The sequence below is a fragment of the Pecten maximus genome, chromosome 4 (assembly GCF_902652985.1).
Source record: "Pecten maximus chromosome 4, xPecMax1.1, whole genome shotgun sequence".
Classification (NCBI taxonomy): Eukaryota; Metazoa; Mollusca; class Bivalvia; order Pectinida; family Pectinidae; genus Pecten; species Pecten maximus.
In genome coordinates this window covers 14964798-14985277 of record NC_047018.1, presented here as the reverse complement: position 1 = coordinate 14985277, position 20480 = coordinate 14964798, and the positions used below count along the sequence as shown (strand labels likewise).

The 20480-nt window shown below is 37.8% G+C and overlaps 1 protein-coding gene across 1 annotated transcript in view; it reads right to left on the bottom strand.

The window, feature by feature from the left end:
- LOC117325331 (degenerin unc-8-like) overlaps positions 1–9203 on the bottom strand; it is a 29578-nt gene extending 20375 nt beyond the window's left edge. The window contains exon 1 of the mRNA XM_033881472.1: positions 8936–9203. Within this exon, the coding sequence (XP_033737363.1) occupies positions 8936–8980 (45 nt within the window). The 5' untranslated portion in view covers positions 8981–9203. The remainder of the gene's footprint in view (positions 1–8935) is intronic.
- Between the last annotated feature and the right edge of the window lie 11277 nt (positions 9204–20480).

Genomic DNA, 20480 nt, shown 5'->3' with positions numbered 1-20480 from the left:
GGTGTTATGGAGGGCCATAGTGTGGTGGTGAGGTGGGGTCTGGGCCCTGGGGCCCAGATGGCCATGACAATAGGCATGTCCTGAGAGTACCAATTATATACCTACAGGTACATGTACATAACTTGTTGTGTAGGTATTATATGTCTCTTACAGAACATAAATGAGAATATACGAAACTTCTGATTCTTGATTCCTGATTATGTACATGTACCATGAAATGATTTTCATGGTTGAATTAACAGATATCAGTGAAGTAACAATACCTTGAATTTAAAAATGTTTTTGTCTGATAAAATAATAAATATTAGAATATATATACATATACAGTGTACTTAGGAAAAAAATCTACAAACAGTCATCAAGGCCTAAGGTAGAATTAATCATTGATATAAAATGTATATTAATTGCATCTAAATAAATAAGTGAAAAACATCAAAATTTTGAGATCAGGAAGATAAACCTTAATTTTACACTATAATGAAATCTTTTTAAAAAAGTTAATGATAAAAAAAACTCGCTACAAATCCAATTGATAGATGATAGAGTTTTAATTCCTCTTGTGCAATAAATATCATATAAGAACTGCAGCATATTTGATTTTGAGTTAATATTAGATAAAATTTTATCAACATTTAAATATACCTGGTAAGGTCAGGATGACAGATATCAGGCAGTCAATTTACTGTATATGTAACAACTACAGATGTCTAACACAGGTGTCCAGTGGCACTGTCCATTACCTGTATAGGGGGATTTGTGGTCACACCTGACTGGACATAGTGCACTACTAGTTTACATGTAGTGCGCATGCACTACTAGTTTAGTTTAAACGTAGTGCACAAGGAGTGCACTAGGGTGTAAAGGTTAGCTTACACTCAACTGTACTTTTTAATTGTGTGATGTCACTGGGAAAACCCTTATGTTTGTTTATATGTATAATAACTTTCACAAATGCACTGTATCATTTTTTCTGTCATTTGAAAAAAATATTAATTGTGATCATTGACCTATAAGATCAGTCATAATGTTACTGTTTGTCGAGAATTATTTTTTTAACAGCGGAAGTCGTAATAGTTTTCGTTGTGGAAGCATATATGCGAATATGTCGTGATGTCGGCAGTTTCCGGAAAGCCGATCACCTCTGACAAACATAAATATATATTTGTTGTTATCTTGCACTTTGACAGCTTATTTTTAAAGGTAAACCACACTTATTTCTCATCCGTCCAAATTATATGACATTAGTTTTATTGTCGGTCACCTAGAAAAATAATCCAGTTTCTATGTGGTTTCGCCATGGTTAATCCCATGCATTTCACGAAAAATGTATGAGAAAAATAGTTCATCATATGTTAGGTACATGTATGTGAGATAGGGAAATTCTACCCTCGGGTATAGAATTTGGGGTAAGAATATCGGCGGTTTTGACCCCAAATTTTACACCCGAGGGTAGAATCTCCCTATCCAACATACCTACATATGATGTACTCTATTAATCTTTAGTTACATAGCTAACTTAAATGGGAAAATTATATCCAACATGGCGAGATATGAGTGAATAATGGTTCTTGTTGTAACACACCGATCGTGACCACCGATCATGCATGTTTATTAAATGGGGGTTGATATAGAATACAATAGTCCTTACTTGGCATCAGTAGTATCACGAGGCTTAGTACAGCAACACTCAGACAAAGTCTGACATCTCATATCTATATCTGACATTGATGATATACATTGTATGTCATACATGTCATACTCGTTATTCTCAATTCTCACTACTTATGAAGCCTTTCATACAGTCAATATGTTGTGACATGATACTCCGTGTATCTCCTATCCCCTGTGTACCTACTCCGTGTATCTCCTGTCACCCTGTGTATCAACATGTTGTGACATGATACTCCGTGTATCTCCCGTCACCCCGTGTACCTACTCCGTGTATCTCCTGTCACCCTGTGTATCAACATGTTGTGACATGATACTCCGTGTATCTCATGTCACCCTGTGTACCTACCATGTTGTGACATGATACTCCGTGTATCTCCTGTCACCCTGTGTACCTACCATGTCGTGACATGATATTCCGTGTATCTCCTGTCAGCCTGTGTACCTACCATGTTGTGACATGATACTCCGTGTATCTCCTGTCACCCTGTGTACCTACCATGTTGTGACATGATACTCCGTGTATCTTTTGTCACCTTGTGTACTTATCATGTTGTGACATGATACTCCGTGTATCTCCTGTCACCCTGTGTACCTACCACGTTGTGACATGATACTCCGTGTATCTCCTGTCACCCTGTGTACCTACCATGTTGTGACATGATACTCCGTGTATCTCCTGTCCCCTGTGTACCTACCATGAAATGACATGATACTCCGTGTATCTCCTGTCACCCTGTGTACCTACCATGTTGTGACATGATACTCCGTGTATCTCCTGTCCCCTGTGTACCTACCATGTTGTGACATGATACTCCGTGTATCTCCTGTCACCCTGTGTACCTACCATGTTGTGACATGATACTCCGTGTATCTCCTGTCACCCTGTGTACCTACCATGTTGTGACATGATACTCCGTGTATCTCCTGTCACCCTGTGTACCTACCATGCTGTGACATGATACTCCGTGTATCTCCTGTCATCCCTTTGTATCTACCATGTTGTGACATGATACTCCGTGTATCTCCTGTCACCCTTTTAACCTACCATGAAGTGACATGATACTCCGTGTATCTCCTGTCACCCTGTGTACCTACCATGTTGTGACATGATACTCCGTGTATGTCCTGTCACCCTGTGTACCTACCATATTGTGACATAATACTCCGTGTATCTCCTGTCACCCTGTGTACCTACCATGTTGTGACATGATACTCCGTGTATCTCATGTCACCCTGTGTACCTACCATGTTGTGACATGATACTCCGTGTATCTCCTGTCCCCTGTGTACCTACCATGTTGTGACATGATACTCCGTGTATCTCATGTCACCCTGTGTACCTACCATGTTGTGTCATGATACTCCGTGTATCTCCTGTCCCCTGTGTACCTACCATGTTGTGACATGATACTCCGTGTATCTCCTGTCCCCTGTGTACCTACATTGTTGTGACATGATACTCCGTGTATCTCCTGTCACCTTGTGTACCACCATGTTGTGATATGATACTCCGTGTATCTCCTGTCACCCTGTGTACCTACCATGTTGTGACATAATACTCCGTGTATCTCCTGTCCCCTGTGTACCTACATTGTTGTGACATGATACTCCGTGTATCTCCTGTCACCTTGTGTACCACCATGTTGTGATATGATACTCCGTGTATCTCCTGTCACCCTGTGTACCTACCGTGTTGTGACATGATACTCCGTGTATGTCCTGTCACCCTGTGTACCTACCATGCTGTGACATGATACTCCGTGTATCTCCTGTCACCTTGTGTACCGACCATGTTGTGACATGATACTCCGTGTATCTCCTGTCACCCTGTGTACCTACCATGTTGTGACATGATACTCCGTGTATCTCCTGTCACCCTGTGTACCTACCATACTGTGACATGATACTCCGTGTATCTCCTGTCATCCCTGTGTACCTACCATGCTGTGACATGATACTCCGTGTATCTCCTGTCACCCTGTGTATTTACCATGTTGTGACATGATACTCCGTGTATCTCCTGTCCCCTGTGTACCTACCATGTTGTGACATGATATTCCTTGTATCTCCTGTCACCCCGTGTACCTACTCCGTGTATCTCCTGTCATCCCTGTGTACCTACCATGCTGTGACATGATACTCCGTGTATCTCCTGTCACCCTGTGTATCAACATGTTGTGACATGATACTCCGTGTATCTCCTGTCCCCTGTGTACCTACCATGAAATGACATGATACTCCGTGTATCTCCTGTCACCCTGTGTACCTACCATGTTGTGACATGATACTCCGTGTATCTCCTGTCATCCCTGTGTATCTACCATGTTGTGACATGATACTCCGTGTATCTCCTGTCACCCTTTTAACCTACCATGAAGTGACATGATACTCCGTGTATCTCCTGTCACCCTGTGTACCTACCGTGTTGTGACATGATACTCCGTGTATGTCCTGTCACCCTGTGTACCTACCATGCTGTGACATGATACTCCGTGTATCTCCTGTCACCTTGTGTACCGACCATGTTGTGACATGATACTCCGTGTATCTCCTGTCACCCTGTGTACCTACCATGTTGTGACATGATACTCCGTGTATCTCCTGTCACCCTGTGTACCTACCATGCTGTGACATGATACTCCGTGTATCTCCTGTCATCACTGTGTACCTACCATGTAGTAACATGATACTCCGTGTATCTCCTGTCACCATGTGTACCTACCATGTTGTGACATATTACTCCGTGTATCTCCTGTCATCCCTGTGTACCTACCATGCTGTGACATGATACTCCGTGTATCTCCTGTCACCCTGTGTATCAACATGTTGTGACATGATACTCCGTGTATCTCATGTCCCCTGTGTACCTACCATGTTGTGACATGATACTCCGTGTATCTCCTGTCACCCTGTGTACCTACCACGCTGTGACAAGATACTCCGTGTATCTCCTGTCACCCTGTGTACCTACCATGTCGTGACATGATACTCCGTGTATCTCCTGTCAGCCTGTGTACCTACCATGTTGTGACATGATACTCCGTGTATCTCCTGTCAGCCTGTGTACCTACCATACTGTGACATGATACTCCGTGTATCTCCTGTCATCCCTGTGTACCTACCATGTTGTGACATGATACTCCGTGTATCTCCTGTCACCCTGTGTATTTACCATGTTGTGACATGATACTCCGTGTATCTCCTGTCCCCTGTGTACCTACCATGTTGTGACATGATATTCCTTGTATCTCCTGTCACCCCGTGTACCTACTCCGTGTATCTCCTGTCATCCCTGTGTACCTACCATGCTGTGACATGATACTCCGTGTATCTCCTGTCACCCTGTGTATCAACATGTTGTGACATGATACTCCGTGTATCTCATGTCCCCTGTGTACCTACCATGTCGTGACATGATACTCCGTGTATCTCTTGTCACCCTGTGTACCTACCATGTGCTGGTATCTGTCTGCAGTTACTGTTTAGACTACCGCTAATAGTGCAATATAGACTGCAGCTCATTAAATAAGTACGCGTTGCGTATCGAACAGTATAGTTATGCTGACATCTTCAGTAGTGATGTAATTTAGATTGGAAAATCTACATTTGTTTGTTAACATAAGCCTGTTAAGCTTGATAACGATTTAACAAGGCTCATCCAATAATTTGAATTTCCAATCTAAGACACTAAAATACATGTATAATCCCCCAGGGTTGAGGTTTCATGCCAAGTCCCCGTGGGCCGGGTCCCCGTGGGCCGGGTCCCTGGGGACGGGGTACAGTGTATATTTGTCGCTCTGACCATTAGTACACAAGTTTTTATTTCATCCAAATGCAAAACAAGCATATAGGGAACAGTACAAACATTTTCATAATTATCATGACATAGACAAGCATAAGATGGCGGAGGACAATATTACCATCAATACTACTGTAATGAGATGTACAAGACCTATTGTAACTACATTGTGTTATCAATATACACTGTAAACTCACCAGTTTCAACTTATTGAATTATAAGACAAAACCGTGACGTCATACATAGTAACGATACGTCATAACGGATGACGTCATACTAAATAAAAAGCTACAGAAGCAACAGTGACACTGATGAAAAATGATGAATCAATAATAGCAACAAACTAAGATCAATTTAATTACTTGCAAGCAGGGCTTTTCTTTTCGCTGTAGCACGAAACAAATACTTACCCAACATATTCAAAATTTTAACACTTTTACTCGAGAATAATTCAATATACTTATACACACTTGGTCGACAATAAAAATACTTTTTTGGTGTATGTCGCCCTTAATTCGGAATATGCCGGACAGAGAAGTACAAAATGCACTTCATCCTCTACGTCATTTTTATCACAGACAGTATAACAGACAGACAGTTATTCGAATCCCCCATCCGGCAGCGGATTCGTTATTCGAATTCCCAGTAACGAATAACGAATCCGCTGCTAACTTCCGCCCGCTTGAAGATTGTAAACCCAACTTCTAGTCCTGTATAGTTGTATATCAGAGTTTTAGCAAGTTTTTGCTTGGATGAACATATGATCTTGCCTTCTGAGAGATATTGCCATTATTTTGAATTTAACAATATTACGGCCTCTAAAGGATGGAGTTTTGACAAAATTGATGCTGTGTCAGGATGATACTAGCCGGTCATAGGAAGGTTGGTTACTGTGGGAATAACAACCCTGTGAAGTACCAGGAGAGACCAACGTGATGTACGATCAAATCAGGCAGTGTAGGTTGGTACAATGTCACCTGTTGTGTAATTGGTGGTCAACAGCGGAACAACCGTAAATTGTGACTGGTCGGAAAACCTGTCTATTATGTTTAAATACAATGTATACTCGTATCCAAGGCAACAATAGTCATTACCTACAATGTACATATTTTTGTCGCTCTGGAACAACCCAACATTCCTATGTTCCAAGAGAATATGTCAGTGCACTTACGACATTTATGTTTTATGTTTTAAAGAACAATATGTATATTTATACATGTCTTCTGTGGTAAAACATTCTGGTCGAGATCATTAACGACTTCATCCTCTGATCGTACATTGTAGGAGTCTCCTAAAATTGGTACCAGCTCTTGGGTCATATAAACCAGACATTCTATGTACATTTTTCGCGGTCCACAATCCGTTCTATCTGCATTATTCATTATATATTTTTAGTTGGTTTTATATCACATGTGGTAGTTAATGACAATGTTGAATTTATATCACATGTGACAGTTAATGACAATTGTGAATTTATATCACATGTGGAAGTTAATTACAATCGTAAATTGATATCACATTTGGTAGTTAATGACAATTGTAAATTTATATTACATGTGGTAGTTAATTACAATCGTAAATTTATATCACATGTGGTGCACAGCCTTGATTGATTGACCTCGTTATTCACTGTCTATGAAAACAAAATCGCGACCTATATTTAGGATGTTATTTCAACATTAACAGTGATACATTCGTTAACCAAGAAATGTCTTTTAGTTTTCATATCCATGAGAGTGTAAAATAATCCGCACATTCAGTTGACTATGTAAGTATATGTATACATATCAATATAAGCACACAAATGTATTTCATTTGAGTGTGTATTTAAACATAATCTGAAATTCTTATCATAGTCCGACTCTTCCTTAAATGTGCCAGGTGGCCTGTAAATATTGATACAGTATTTTCAGATCTTAATCCTTACCTAATAAAACCAAATCATAAGTGCTACAGGCATACACTCATACAGAGGACAGGTCTGAATGAGATATTGACCAATCGGCCGCCTTTTTGGAAACATCATCACCACATTCACATTCTACGATATTATAGTTCATATGACTGTAACACGGGTATATAAAGAAAAATCACGATTTTATCCAATAGCAAACATCAGGTGTACATGCATAGTGTACTGATTCAACTAAACTCTTAAGATTTCTATATATATATGTACATGTATATTCAGGGACACACATGTATGTACGTCCCTGGTATAGTGTATTGAATCAACTGAACGGTTATCTGAAGATTTTTGAATGTACACTGGTCCATAGTGCATTGAATCAATTAAACTCGTATCTTAACTTTAAAAAAAATTCTCTTAGCCATGTCACAGTCAACACATTATTGCATTTAGACACGGAGTTGGTTATCACACGTGAACCTGTAGTCAGTAATAATACATTGTTTTAATATACCAGAGGAGTCATTTTAATACTGTCTTAATATTCCAGAGGTGTTATTGTCATACTGTCTTAACATACCAGGAGGCATTATGATAGCGTCATTATATACCAGATGAGTCATAATATTGTCTTAATATACCAGATGTTATTGTAATATTGTCTAAATTCCGAGGAGTCATTGTAATATTGTCTTAATACCCGAGGAGTCATTGTAATATTGTCTTAATACCAGAAGAGTCATTGTAATAGTGTCTTAATATCAGTGGAGTCATTATAATACTGTCTTAATACCCGGGGAGTCATTGTAATACTGTCTTAATACCCGAGAAGTCATTGTAATACTGTCTTAATACCCGAGAAGTCATTGTAATACTGTCTTAATACCCGAGGAGTCATTGTAATACTGTCTTAATACCCGAGAAGTCATTGTAATACTGTCTTAATACACGAGAAGTCATTGTAATACTGTCCTAATACACGAGGAGTTATTGTAATACTGTCTTAATACACGAGGAGTCATTGTAATACTGTCTTAATACCCGAGGAGTCATTGTAATACTGTCTTAATACACGAGGAGTCATTGTAATACTGTCTTAATACCCGGGGAGTCATTGTAATACTGTCTTAATACCCGAGGAGTCATTGTAATACTGTCTCAATACCCGAGGAGTCATTGTAATACTGTCTTAATACCCGAGGAGTCATTGTAATATTGTCTTGATACACGAGGAGTCATTGTAATATTGTCTTAATACCCGAGGAGTCATTGTAATATTGTCTTGATACACGAGGAGTCATTGTAATATTGTCTTGATACACGAGGAGTCATTGTAATATTGTCTTGATACACGAGGAGTCATTGTAATACTGTCTTGATATATACATTGTACCCAAGACTCGGTATAAAGCTTTTTCTAATCGCACATACAAAAATGTATTTGTTGATAGTCGATTCCTCGGATAGATGCAATAAAGTCTTTCAAATATACTGATATTGATGAATGCTACTGTAACGAGACCATGCAGCTTCTCCTAATTAAACATTATACTCACCGTATATACATAGTATGCCTTGGCACGTGGTGTGGACGTATCCATTTGTCGTTACTTTCTCACATGTAGCGTAGACTTATGAATGGACACCTGGTTCGATCGTCCTTTATATACCAAACCACTCTCTCTCAAGTAAAGATCTCTCTCTAAATCCCTGATCGCACGAGCAGGTCTACTTTGCTATTTACTAAAAAGGTTTAGGTGACGTCTGAGAGTGTCCTGAACAAAACTCACTAATGTATCGGTTTGGTTAGACCCATCCGACAGGTGATGACTGACCATGCGTGACCACAATTGGCCGTAGTCTATACCCTTGGTCAAGTCTGTATACGGACGTGTCTATACGTATACTGTTATATTAGAGGTAAAAGGGTACTTACTTATAAATCATGTAGTTGTAAAATCCGTGTCTTTACGAAAGCCTATCCGTGCAAAAAAATGAATTTGACGTTGACGATCTCCTTGTTTACTTGCTCACAACATACAGGGTATCAGTCAGCCCTCGTACAGGAAGTATATCAAACCATAAAAAGCTGTCTTCTTACTCCACATTGTTCACCTATTCTAATACTACAATGTATTATAGATAACAAACTGGTTCGATCGAGGAGGCATGCCTTCAAAAAAGAAATGCTTCTATACATAAAGATCTGGAGTGTAGTTTGATTTTTTTTATTCATTTAAAGAAAGGAACAAGCTATATGCACTAATACTTATAACTGTTGTTAACTCGGATGTAAGCGCGCGCGACTTCTTATCGTGGTTCTCGAGAAGATCGGAGTACCCGGGGAAAGCCATATGATAAATCTGTCGATTAGGGACCACATAACGAAATCAAAAATAAATTGTGGGTTTTCCCCGTTTAGACAGAAAATTTAATAGAAAGGTGAATTCATCGGGGCCTACTGATTGGATATTCAGGTGAGAGAAGTTCCCAAAGTTTATGTGTGGTCTGGGCAATACATGTAGATGTAAAATATATAGAATTTTTTTAACTTGTTTTGGTCGGGTGGAGTTAATTGAGTGTGTAATTTGTTGTAAAGTTAGATGAAGTTTTGGTGCTGAATTCAATACAAGATGGCGGCCCATGTAAAAAAAAGTTCAAATGGAGGTTTGCGAGATGACATTCTTCAAAATTAGGGCTAGTGGACCAGTGTTGAAAACTCCATTTAAGCAGGGCAGTGGTAAACGTTAACATTATCGTTTATGGGAAATCATTTGGTTCCGTGGTTCCTATTAGACTATTAAAGACGTTGTTGAGAGGTTCACATAATATACACTAACGTACCGCGTAATCTCGTTGTGGCCATTGTCGCATACTGACCTCACGCCTGTAATGGTTATCCCTGTAGATACAACAAAATATCGTTTGTTAGTGCTGTATAACATATTGTTCATGTCTTCCCTGTAGATACAACAAAATACCGTTCATGTCTTCCCTGTAAGTACAACATAATACCGTTTGTTAGTGCTTTATACCGTATTTTTCATGTCTTCCCTGTAAATACAGTATGACCTACAATAACCATATCTTAGTGTATTTTGCGGTGTAAAAAAGAAAAATTATCAACAATCTTGTAAGAACTTAACCGCGAAGAAAATTCTGTTCTATAACTCATTTTTTTGTCTGGTTTGCGACAAAAAGTCGCGATAGCGGGACGATGATTTTACTTTTCCGGCTGCGATCAGTTAGACGATAAACAGGATCGGGCAGGATCAGAGTGGAATCCGACCGTTTCAGCTATGCTTATGCATTTAGCTTGGTTATAAATGGTCATATTTAACACATTATGGCATAATTTTAACAAAATTATATGAATTATTGAGTATTTTTCACATAAACGCACTGCGCGCATCGGACCAAGGAACGATTTACAGAATCGAGCGGCTTACAGGGCAGGGTCGGACCTTTTAAATATAAGTGAAATATTCATCTCGACTTTAAACGAGCATATTTGTTGTTAGTTAAGTGTTTGTCTATCTTACCAAGTCACTGGTTTGCTGACCTGAGAAGGTCCTTCAAACGTCTATTAAAACAAGTCATGGACATTTGGAGCTGTCGATTGATATAAGGGTTCAAAGTCGTCACAATGTCCGTCAAAACACATAGAGTCGTCAATGTCAATCACGCCGTTGTCACCAAACAGTTTTGTCTACAAGTATATATCATGTATGTTTATTTTGTCATTTGTCATTCTGTCGATGGCATCCTGTCGCAAGTATCTAGTGCATAACATGTGGGTGGATTGGTTAAAATGTCTTTGATGGCGTTAACCACGGATTTTTCGTCATCGGTCCCAATAACCAATTGAGATAGGTCAGTTTCGGCCATTTTAGTTTTCAGATGGGAGAAAAAAATGCTGTAGCTGCCGTAGTCACTACTGCCATATATGTACATTGATCTAAAAAAAAAAAAGGCGCGTCATTCGTGTCTGGTCTTGTCACTGACAATTACTTGAAACATGAAGCCGTCACGTGCATGCCACAAAGATTTTTTTTTTTTTTTTTTCAAATCCTTAAACAGTCTGACCGGTATAAACAAAGGTTATTTATGTCCATGAATTATTAGTCCGTGTACAATATTACATTCGGTGTCTTCCCAGAAAAGTGTATTACCGATCTTACGAAAAGATGGTTGTCTTTTACACGATTTTGTAGTTGGACAATATTGTCAACAAGGTTTGTCCGTCCGTAAGTCTGTCCAGTCTGTTCTTGTCAATCACGTATCCGTTGTCGTCTCCATGTGTCTCTAATTTGCCTTACATACATGTATATTGGAGCAGTCAATTGGTCATGGGTCTGCACTAATTTGTCATACATTTTTTTGGCTTTGATCCCCGTGTATGATCAAGTCATTTATGTCCATAACGTCAGTCGGCGTCCTTATATAACCAGTTACGTCTGTTTACTAATCCCACAGGGTACCATTCCCGGGTAGTCACAACAGTATTCAGCAACAGCTAGACGTCGCGTACTGTTCATCCCCCCCCCCCCCCTCCCCCCCGGTTTCTAGTCATATCACGCGTTTCTTATACATACCCATTCAAAATTGCAATTGGAGAATCATGACCAGAATAGCGCTATTTGGCCGTAGTTATATTGCCCGACTTCAGGATTCTGCGGATGACAATTATATTTTCATGGGGCAATTGAATTTTTTAGTGCAGGTGGCATATCTGGGAAAAGGGTTTTCTTCAGTGCCAAGATTTAAAGAGTGTTTTCAGGAGATGGCATTTCAATAGATTCATGTTCAGCTAATATAGTGAGACACATTTCTATTATTGTGGATACAATATAAAGCCCTGTGTTTTGTTTTCCTTTTGAATTTAAAGCTGCTTTATTCATTTGAAAGAATTATGGATTTATTAGATTTAATCAACTCTGACAGTGAATCTAATATTCTCATTTGTTAGGTACAAATTCACTATGATATTCAGCCATCATTTAGACACAGACTCACAAAATCACCATACAGGGGAGACAATTTCCTTGTTATTCACGTCCTATCTAATATGCAGAGACAGGTTTGTTTACCGACTGTTTACATGTAATGCTCCACCAACAAGGAAATAAACACAAAACGCTGAAATATTACATCAACGCCGATACGTGAACAGGATAACAGGGGAAAAAAATATATAAAAAAAGCAAAAAAACCAAACAAACAACAAACAAAAAAGCAGAAAAACGTCATCCTGTATAAACCACTAAATACTACTCGGTTGACTAAGAAGGCAACCAGTATGCTACCTCCCGTCTGGTTTATTACTGACAGATATCAAGCGGTCACCCCGAAATAAACTAACAGTTAGCTGGTCCGGAGTCCACAAGGATGATGCAGTTACTGGAGCCTAAGGTATACCATTTACCGTACTGGGGCGTATTGAACAAGAAGTTTCTACAAACAAATATCAATATAAAATATTTCCATATCCATAGTACTGCATAATCTGTACAAGGATGTGTGTAGTATTACCAAATCTTAGACAAAAACTTTCAATTTGCTTGTGCCGATGTTGTTTTGCATAATTTTATATCTATAAATAATCTGGATGGAATGTATATAGTCTGAACCCCTCGCAGTCATGTGAGATGTAAAGATAGAAACACATTTAAATACTAGTATCTTTTAATACTAAAATCTATTGACAGACATCCACAATTGATTGTTAAACCATTACATAAGTAGGGAGATAACATTACAAAGAAACTTTAGAAGGATCAACCTGTCTATTATAGGATACTGGTATTGTTACATACCTGTATAACAGGTCTTTACCTTGAAGGAACAAAGAACATTTACTCTATACCATGGCCTTTAGCAGTTCGATTATCTCTGTAATTTAAAACAGAGTTAGTACGAGTTAATATTAACATGACAATGCCACCGTACAAACATTTCGACGTAATAATTCTAGTCACGAGGACGGTATTACCACACAGTCAAAATAGCATTTCCATTTGAACACAGGAAATGGAAATATAAACATTATACTGCATTGTTAAGAAAACTTTACATAGTAAGCAAGGTAAGATAAGTTTCCAAATAAAATTACAGGTCATTGATGCATGGCATCAGTAGCAATGGTTTTATTGGATGGCGATATAGCCAAAAGCTATGGACCTTATAGTGCTGATTAGTACATTAGAAACTTTGGGGCCGCGGTTGCCGATAGGTCAAGGTGTCCCGACACTTTAACACTAGCCCTCCACCTCTGGGATGCGAGTTCGAAACCTACGTGGGGCAGTTGCCGGGTACTGACCGAGTACTCCGGCTTTCCTCAACCCTCAAAACCTGGCACGTCCTTAAATGACCCTGGCTGTTAATAGGACGTTAAACAATAACAAACAAACAAAGCAGAAACTTTGAGGCGAACAACCAATAGCGAACGTGATATAGACTGACTGACCGAAATACATTATGTAGCATAGCTTCGTCACCAAAATGTTAGAAAATCGGTGAGGTTTGGGAATTGTGTCACTTAGGTAAACAGCATAATGCGGTTGCGTGCAATATTATATCAATCTCTGACATCTATAACGATTATACTTAACTTGGTCAGTGTTATAAACATCAATATTAGTCTTTTTCAAATCACGCAATACGTGCGTGTAGGTACAACATATAGAATCACTTACCGATCCGGCGACAAGTGTAAATTCCGGCATCCAGCTGTGGTTGTAACTACATACTTTAAAAAGTCGTGTTTCTTTACTGTCTTACTGGCAGCGTATTGAATATTAATTACCTTTCCAGAAGTACGACATTCAACATGTAAAAAATTCATATTGTGTGTTTTCATTGGCCAACGAGAAAACTTTTGAATGTGCAGCGACTCGACATTTGACATTCAGATTTTGAATGTTGTGCAGCTCGACATACAACATGCATATTTGATATTATTTTTAAATACGATGTAAATTAATACGGTGTAGTAAGGATACCTATACGATGTTTTATGTTTACCTATCCCATCATCAATGTTTATATAAATGCCAAGAATACAAAACAGAGGACGGCACAGTTCATTGAAATGGCCTATGTCTAATGACTTGGGTCAGGTGACGAGATATAAACCCTCAACGCGTCTCCTGCATGTACAGTCGTTGACATTTCTAATGCGGTTACAATATCGCGAGCCGTGTTCCGGCTGGATGTTAGATTAAGCCTCTCAAATGTGTTGATATAACGTTTCTTCCTCTTTCCTTTGTCTGTAAACATTATCGACAAAATCATACTTTAAGTTATAATGGTATGCAGATATTTGCTGTAACTAACGCACAGAAAACATGTACCCATAAAACAATGGAGGTATTCGCTATAACTGACATACAGAAAACATAATAAAACAATAGTGGCATTCGCTATATCTGACATATAGAACACATGATAAAACAATGGAGGTGTTCGCTATAACTGTCATTAAGAAAACATGTATCCCATAAAACAATGGAAGCTTCGCTATAACTGCCATACAGAACACATGCACCCATAAAACAATGGAGGTATTCGCTATAACTAACATACAGAAAACATGTACCCATAAAACAATGGAGGTATTCGCTATAACTGACATACAGAAAACATGTAGCCATAAAACAATGGAGGTATTCGCTATAACTAACATACAGAAAACATGTACCCATAAAACAATGGAGGCTGAGACCCAAGTTAATGCCGGATAGCCGCCTGGTTAAGAAATTCTTTGATTGGTCTTCAAGTGAAAACCGTATTCGGGAAATGCGTACCAAAAGATCCCTGATAGATCGTCATTTGGACAACCTATTAGTTCTACACCCCGATAGACATTCCGCTTTAAATCATGCAAAAGTTCTAATTTAAGAAGAGACCGAGAGCTGTGGAACGATTCGGGACGGGTAAACGGAAATAAACTACGTACCTACAGTCGTTTTAAATACTGTGTGAAAACTGAACACTATGTATCCTCTTTTATGTCTTTTAGATATAGACAGACAATTGCAAAACTACGACGTGGCAACATGTAATTAAAAATTTAAACGGGTCGGTATTCTTGTACACCGCTAAAGGAACGACTATGTACCCTATGTGATGAGATGCAATCGAAGACGAAACTCATTTTTTGATAGATTGTGAATTTCATTCAGATCTTAGATATCAACTTTTTAGAGCAGCATCGGAATTTGAACTAGGTTTTATGAATTTTAACTCAAATATGAAAATGGACTTTTTAATGATTGTGAAAACTTTCAGTGTTTACTTGGTTCGACAATATGTAAAATGTTAAGCCGTAGGCAATCTATAAATGTAATATAGATCAATAACAGGTTATCTTATTTTTACAATGTATCATAATGTATTATACAATTAATTGTTTGATTTTACACTAGCAGTGTCTCAGAAGCCAATCCTGGCTGGGAGTTAGTTACTACGTTCTTAACGGCCTATATGTTACTTTTCATGACTTTTGATTCCCGTTGCTCCGATGCCCACCAAATTATGAAACAGCTGTATGATCAGATTATTATTCGGCGATATATACAGTTATATTACTGGTAAATTATATTTTAAGGAACTATTTATTGGCGTGTTTTGGTAAATTCTTTAGGCTCTCTTTATCCTCCTTCCTAATATTTAATGGACCAAATATACTGGCAGGTAAATTTTTCTTAGAGTTATCTCCCATGGTCCGTTTCGGCGCCTGATATTGCCATTGTGCTTGCGGAAAACCTAATAAATAAGTACAATTGAATAAATTGTTCACAACTTACCTTAGGATGAATAACTTGATGAGAATAGAAGTGAAGTTTGGTTTGGATTATTAAAGAGAGTAACATTGTATTGGAATATCCACAAAAATGATTGCCAAATCGGAACCATATTTTTACTGAAACGGTTTATAAACACCTTTTTTTTGGGTCAAGTATAGTTAAGAAGAAATAAAAAAAAAGCACGTAGATATGCACAATATGACTTTTTTTTTCTCAACACACAACTACCACCGTAAGCAGAGACGGAAAACCTGTAAACAAGCAAAAAGAAACAAACTTTGCAGTGTATAGTATTTATAATATATGCTTGCATGCATGCGGTGAGTGCGTATGTGTTTCAGAAGGCTGCGCTATGTCCGGAACTTTTGCCGATATATAAAGTGCATTGTAGCTGATATAATAATTTTACAGTGTTATATTGACAACAAGCTGCGTATCAAGTAGAATACAGTATCATTTATTTGTGTAACGTCATAGGTGCAAAATCGAATCACCATGTTGACAGGCGTGTTTCTGGGAAAAAATAAGTAGAATTTAGAATTACGACGTAAAATGGTGTACATAGAGGACAAACGGATGTTTTAGTCCAGAGAAACACACATTCTGATTGACTTACATGGTAACAGTTCATGGTCGTGCCTTTTACATTGTGAGATACATTCTTCAAGTTTAAACCATGTAACGAAAAAACAGGTCAGCTTAACTGAAATACAGCACATTATAGAGAGTATTGCTAAAGAAGTTTAAGTTTATACCTATGCCAGAATCCTTGCGTTCGGGATGCATTTCTACCGATGACAACAAATGACCTCTTCAAGTTGGGGTCCGAAATGGAAAGTGCTAACCATGTATGTAAGTGTCTGCCACCCAGTCTTGAGAAACTTGTGACGGGTAATCCACACTTCAAGGGAATACTTACTCGACTTGTCCGCATAACAGATGCAAGCGACAATCATGGCATGAGAGGTGCCATGGTGGAGAACTGAGAACCTTAACGACACTGTATGCGACCGAACTAATGTGTCGGCAATGATTATAGAGTTCTGGTGGATATGATCAGATGTTGTATGATGTCGTAAAGTCAGGTTTTATTGTCTGGTGGATATGATCAGATGTTGTATGATGTCGTAAAGTCAGGTTTTATTGTTTGGTGGATATGATCAGATGTTATATGATGTCGTAAAGTCAGGTTTTATTGTCTGGTGGATATGATCAGATGTTGTATGATGTCGTAAAGTCATATTTTATTGTCTGGTGGATATGATCAGATGTTATATGATGTCGTAAAGTCAGGTTTTATTGTCTGGTGGATATGATCAGATGTTATATGATGTCGTAAAGTCAGGTTTTATTGTCTTGTGGATATGATCAGATGTTATATGATGTCGTAAAATCAGGTTTTATTGTCTGGTGGATATGATCAGATGTTGTATGATGTCGTAAAGTCAGGTTTTATTGTCTGGTGGATATGATCAGATGTTATATGATGTCGTAAAGTCAGGTTTTATTGTCTGGTGGATATGATCAGATGTTGTATGATGTCGTAAAGTCAGGTTTTATTGTCTGGTGGATATGATCAGATGTTGTATGATGTCGTAAGGTCAGGTTTTATTGTCTGGTGGATATGATCAGATGTTGTATGATGTCGTAAAGTCAGGTTTTATTGTCTGGTGGATATGATCAGATGTTGTATGATGTTGTAAAGTCAGGTTTTATTGTCTGGTGGATATGATCAGATGTTATATGATGTCGTAAAGTCAGGTTGTATTGTCTGGTGGATATGATCAGATGTTGTATGATGTCGTAAAGTCAGGTTGTATTGTATCTTATCACGATTTCAGCAGCCATACTTTAATGAAATGTGAATATTCTCAACACATTTTTATATTGGTAGGTGATCTTGGTTACTTTGTCATAGTTCAATTATATTAGTTAAACAAAAACAAATATAAAGTTATGATAAAACGTATCATTACTAAGATACTGATTTTGCGTTTCGTCAGCAAGATAGTATGTATTCTGTGTATCAATAGGGCGGAGATGGTAAGCCAGGTGCAGAATATGAGGTATTTTATGATCGAAAGGAGGAGAAAAAATCTTAATTTTGGATAACCTACATGACGACCTGGAAAACTCTTCGTAATTTCTAAGCATCTAAGGACATATACAGGAATTGATACAATCTCTACAAAAATACAAAGGGAATTGTTGAAACACATCTCTCTAGTATAAACATGGCCGTCAAAATAAGCACTGAATTGAAAACAAGATATTTCACACTGAGCTTGACTATTAGTTCATGGCCTGTTTTCTTATTTACTGCAATGTCAATAGAATTTTACCCATTGCAGATTCATAATTTGACCTTCACCTCTATGTTCATTACACCTTTTTGAGAGAATTCATAAACGTTTGCTCCATGATGTGAAAAAAACTTCAACATTCAGCCAACAAGAATATTTTTCCTCGTTTTTCTTTAACTCTATTTTAACAAAACATCATATTTTAAGACATGTTTTTGTTTCAGAACAGGCCGTTTGTAAAGAAATGTTATAATATTGAGCGTTGATATTTATTGTATTGATCATTGTAATTGCAGTTTCATGCATACAATAGAATTGAAATCATACAGCCTATATTTATCTCTGAATATGACACTGATATGCCATTATGATCATTTAAAAGGACAACGTCGCAATGATAAAGGAAAGGTATATTTTTTAAGCATTTCTTTTCTCAGCAATGAGGTTTTTTAATATTGTTACCTTTGTTTCAGTATAGATCTGAAATTTCACCAAGACAACTTTGCAAACCGCACCTACACACAGAAAGGCACATGTTACATGAAGGGTTGGTGTGTAACAGGGTTGGCTGTTATTTCAACTAGCGTTTAAAAAGTCACTGAGGTGACACACATCAAAGCCAAAAATCAACACTTTTCACAAATGGTAATGTTTTGATCTTTGGACAGGATAAGGGTAAGCGATAATGTTCTCTATACGCTATGAAGTTTGGAATGGACTGAATATGGGAGACATTCAAAATGTAATTTACTCACAAAATAGGTGAAGTTTTTTAACAAAATACTAGATATGATTATTATTAGTGATATACTTACTTTCTAGTACTTTGGTATTTAGCTTATGGTTCAAACTTTCCTATTTCATTAACATACTTGATCATTTTTCATGTTAAGTGACAATCTACGTTTGTTAATTTAGTAATTTAGTCACGTAACTAGCTGATAAGCCAAGTGCATCATCGATTTATTTGGTTTAAATGTATAGCCAAGGGAACCTACTTTGATACAAAGTAATGTATCGGTATGTGGTCTCTAAGGGTAAAAATTCTTTAGACCGACACCAATGGGAAATTAACATTGCTGGAAACCCCATTTTTCTTCCTGTGATTGGGATTTTTACACATACTGGAAGAACTGCACTGTCCTGAGAGATCCTTCTTGTTGATGTTTTTTTTGTTACACTAGGAACCATTTGCCTTTCTTGTGCATATTATTTTTGTGTTTTGTCATGCATTTACAATCCTTCTATAGTTTTTGTTTTTGTTCACATTTGTCACCTCACACATACAAAGGAGTCGATTTTGTCTTACCAATATCCCTTAGAGATGGCCATCTCTCTGAGCGAGATATATGCATGCAGTGTATGTGTGTTTTAGGAAGTATATTCGTATCTATAGTGCTACCTCACCGACCCATACTGCCGACATTTCACAGACAAAGGGTAAACCAGTCGTCCGACTCTCAACATGCTGAGCGCTAAGCAGTTCTAGCGACTACCATTTTCAAGACTGCTATGTCTCGACCAGGGACATTAGGAAAAAGAAATTTGTCAATAAACAAGAGAAAATAAGATACCAAACGTAGTTTCTTCTTATGATCATGCAATTTGGGAGCATGCATAAAGTGCACGCTCTACCTGCATAAAAATATTGTCCAGCAGCAATGGTAAGGCAACAGTTAATGTTCTAACACATATCGTTCTTATAATAAATAGGAATTCCCTCAAAAAGGAAGAATACACTACACAAAGGAAGGATTCTCTCGGCAGAATGTTTTGACTAGCAATATTTCTCGGAACTATTGGATATATGATAAAAACATGATAATCATATAAGAGTACGTTCCATGGTTTTATACAAACATGGTGTATCAAAATGTTGGACGAATGTGCGAACTATAGATGGAAACGTACACATGTGTGTTAAGAATATTCATATGTATTGTTGTATTCAAAATCACATTAAAAGCAAATTTATTGTTCCAGAAGTGATT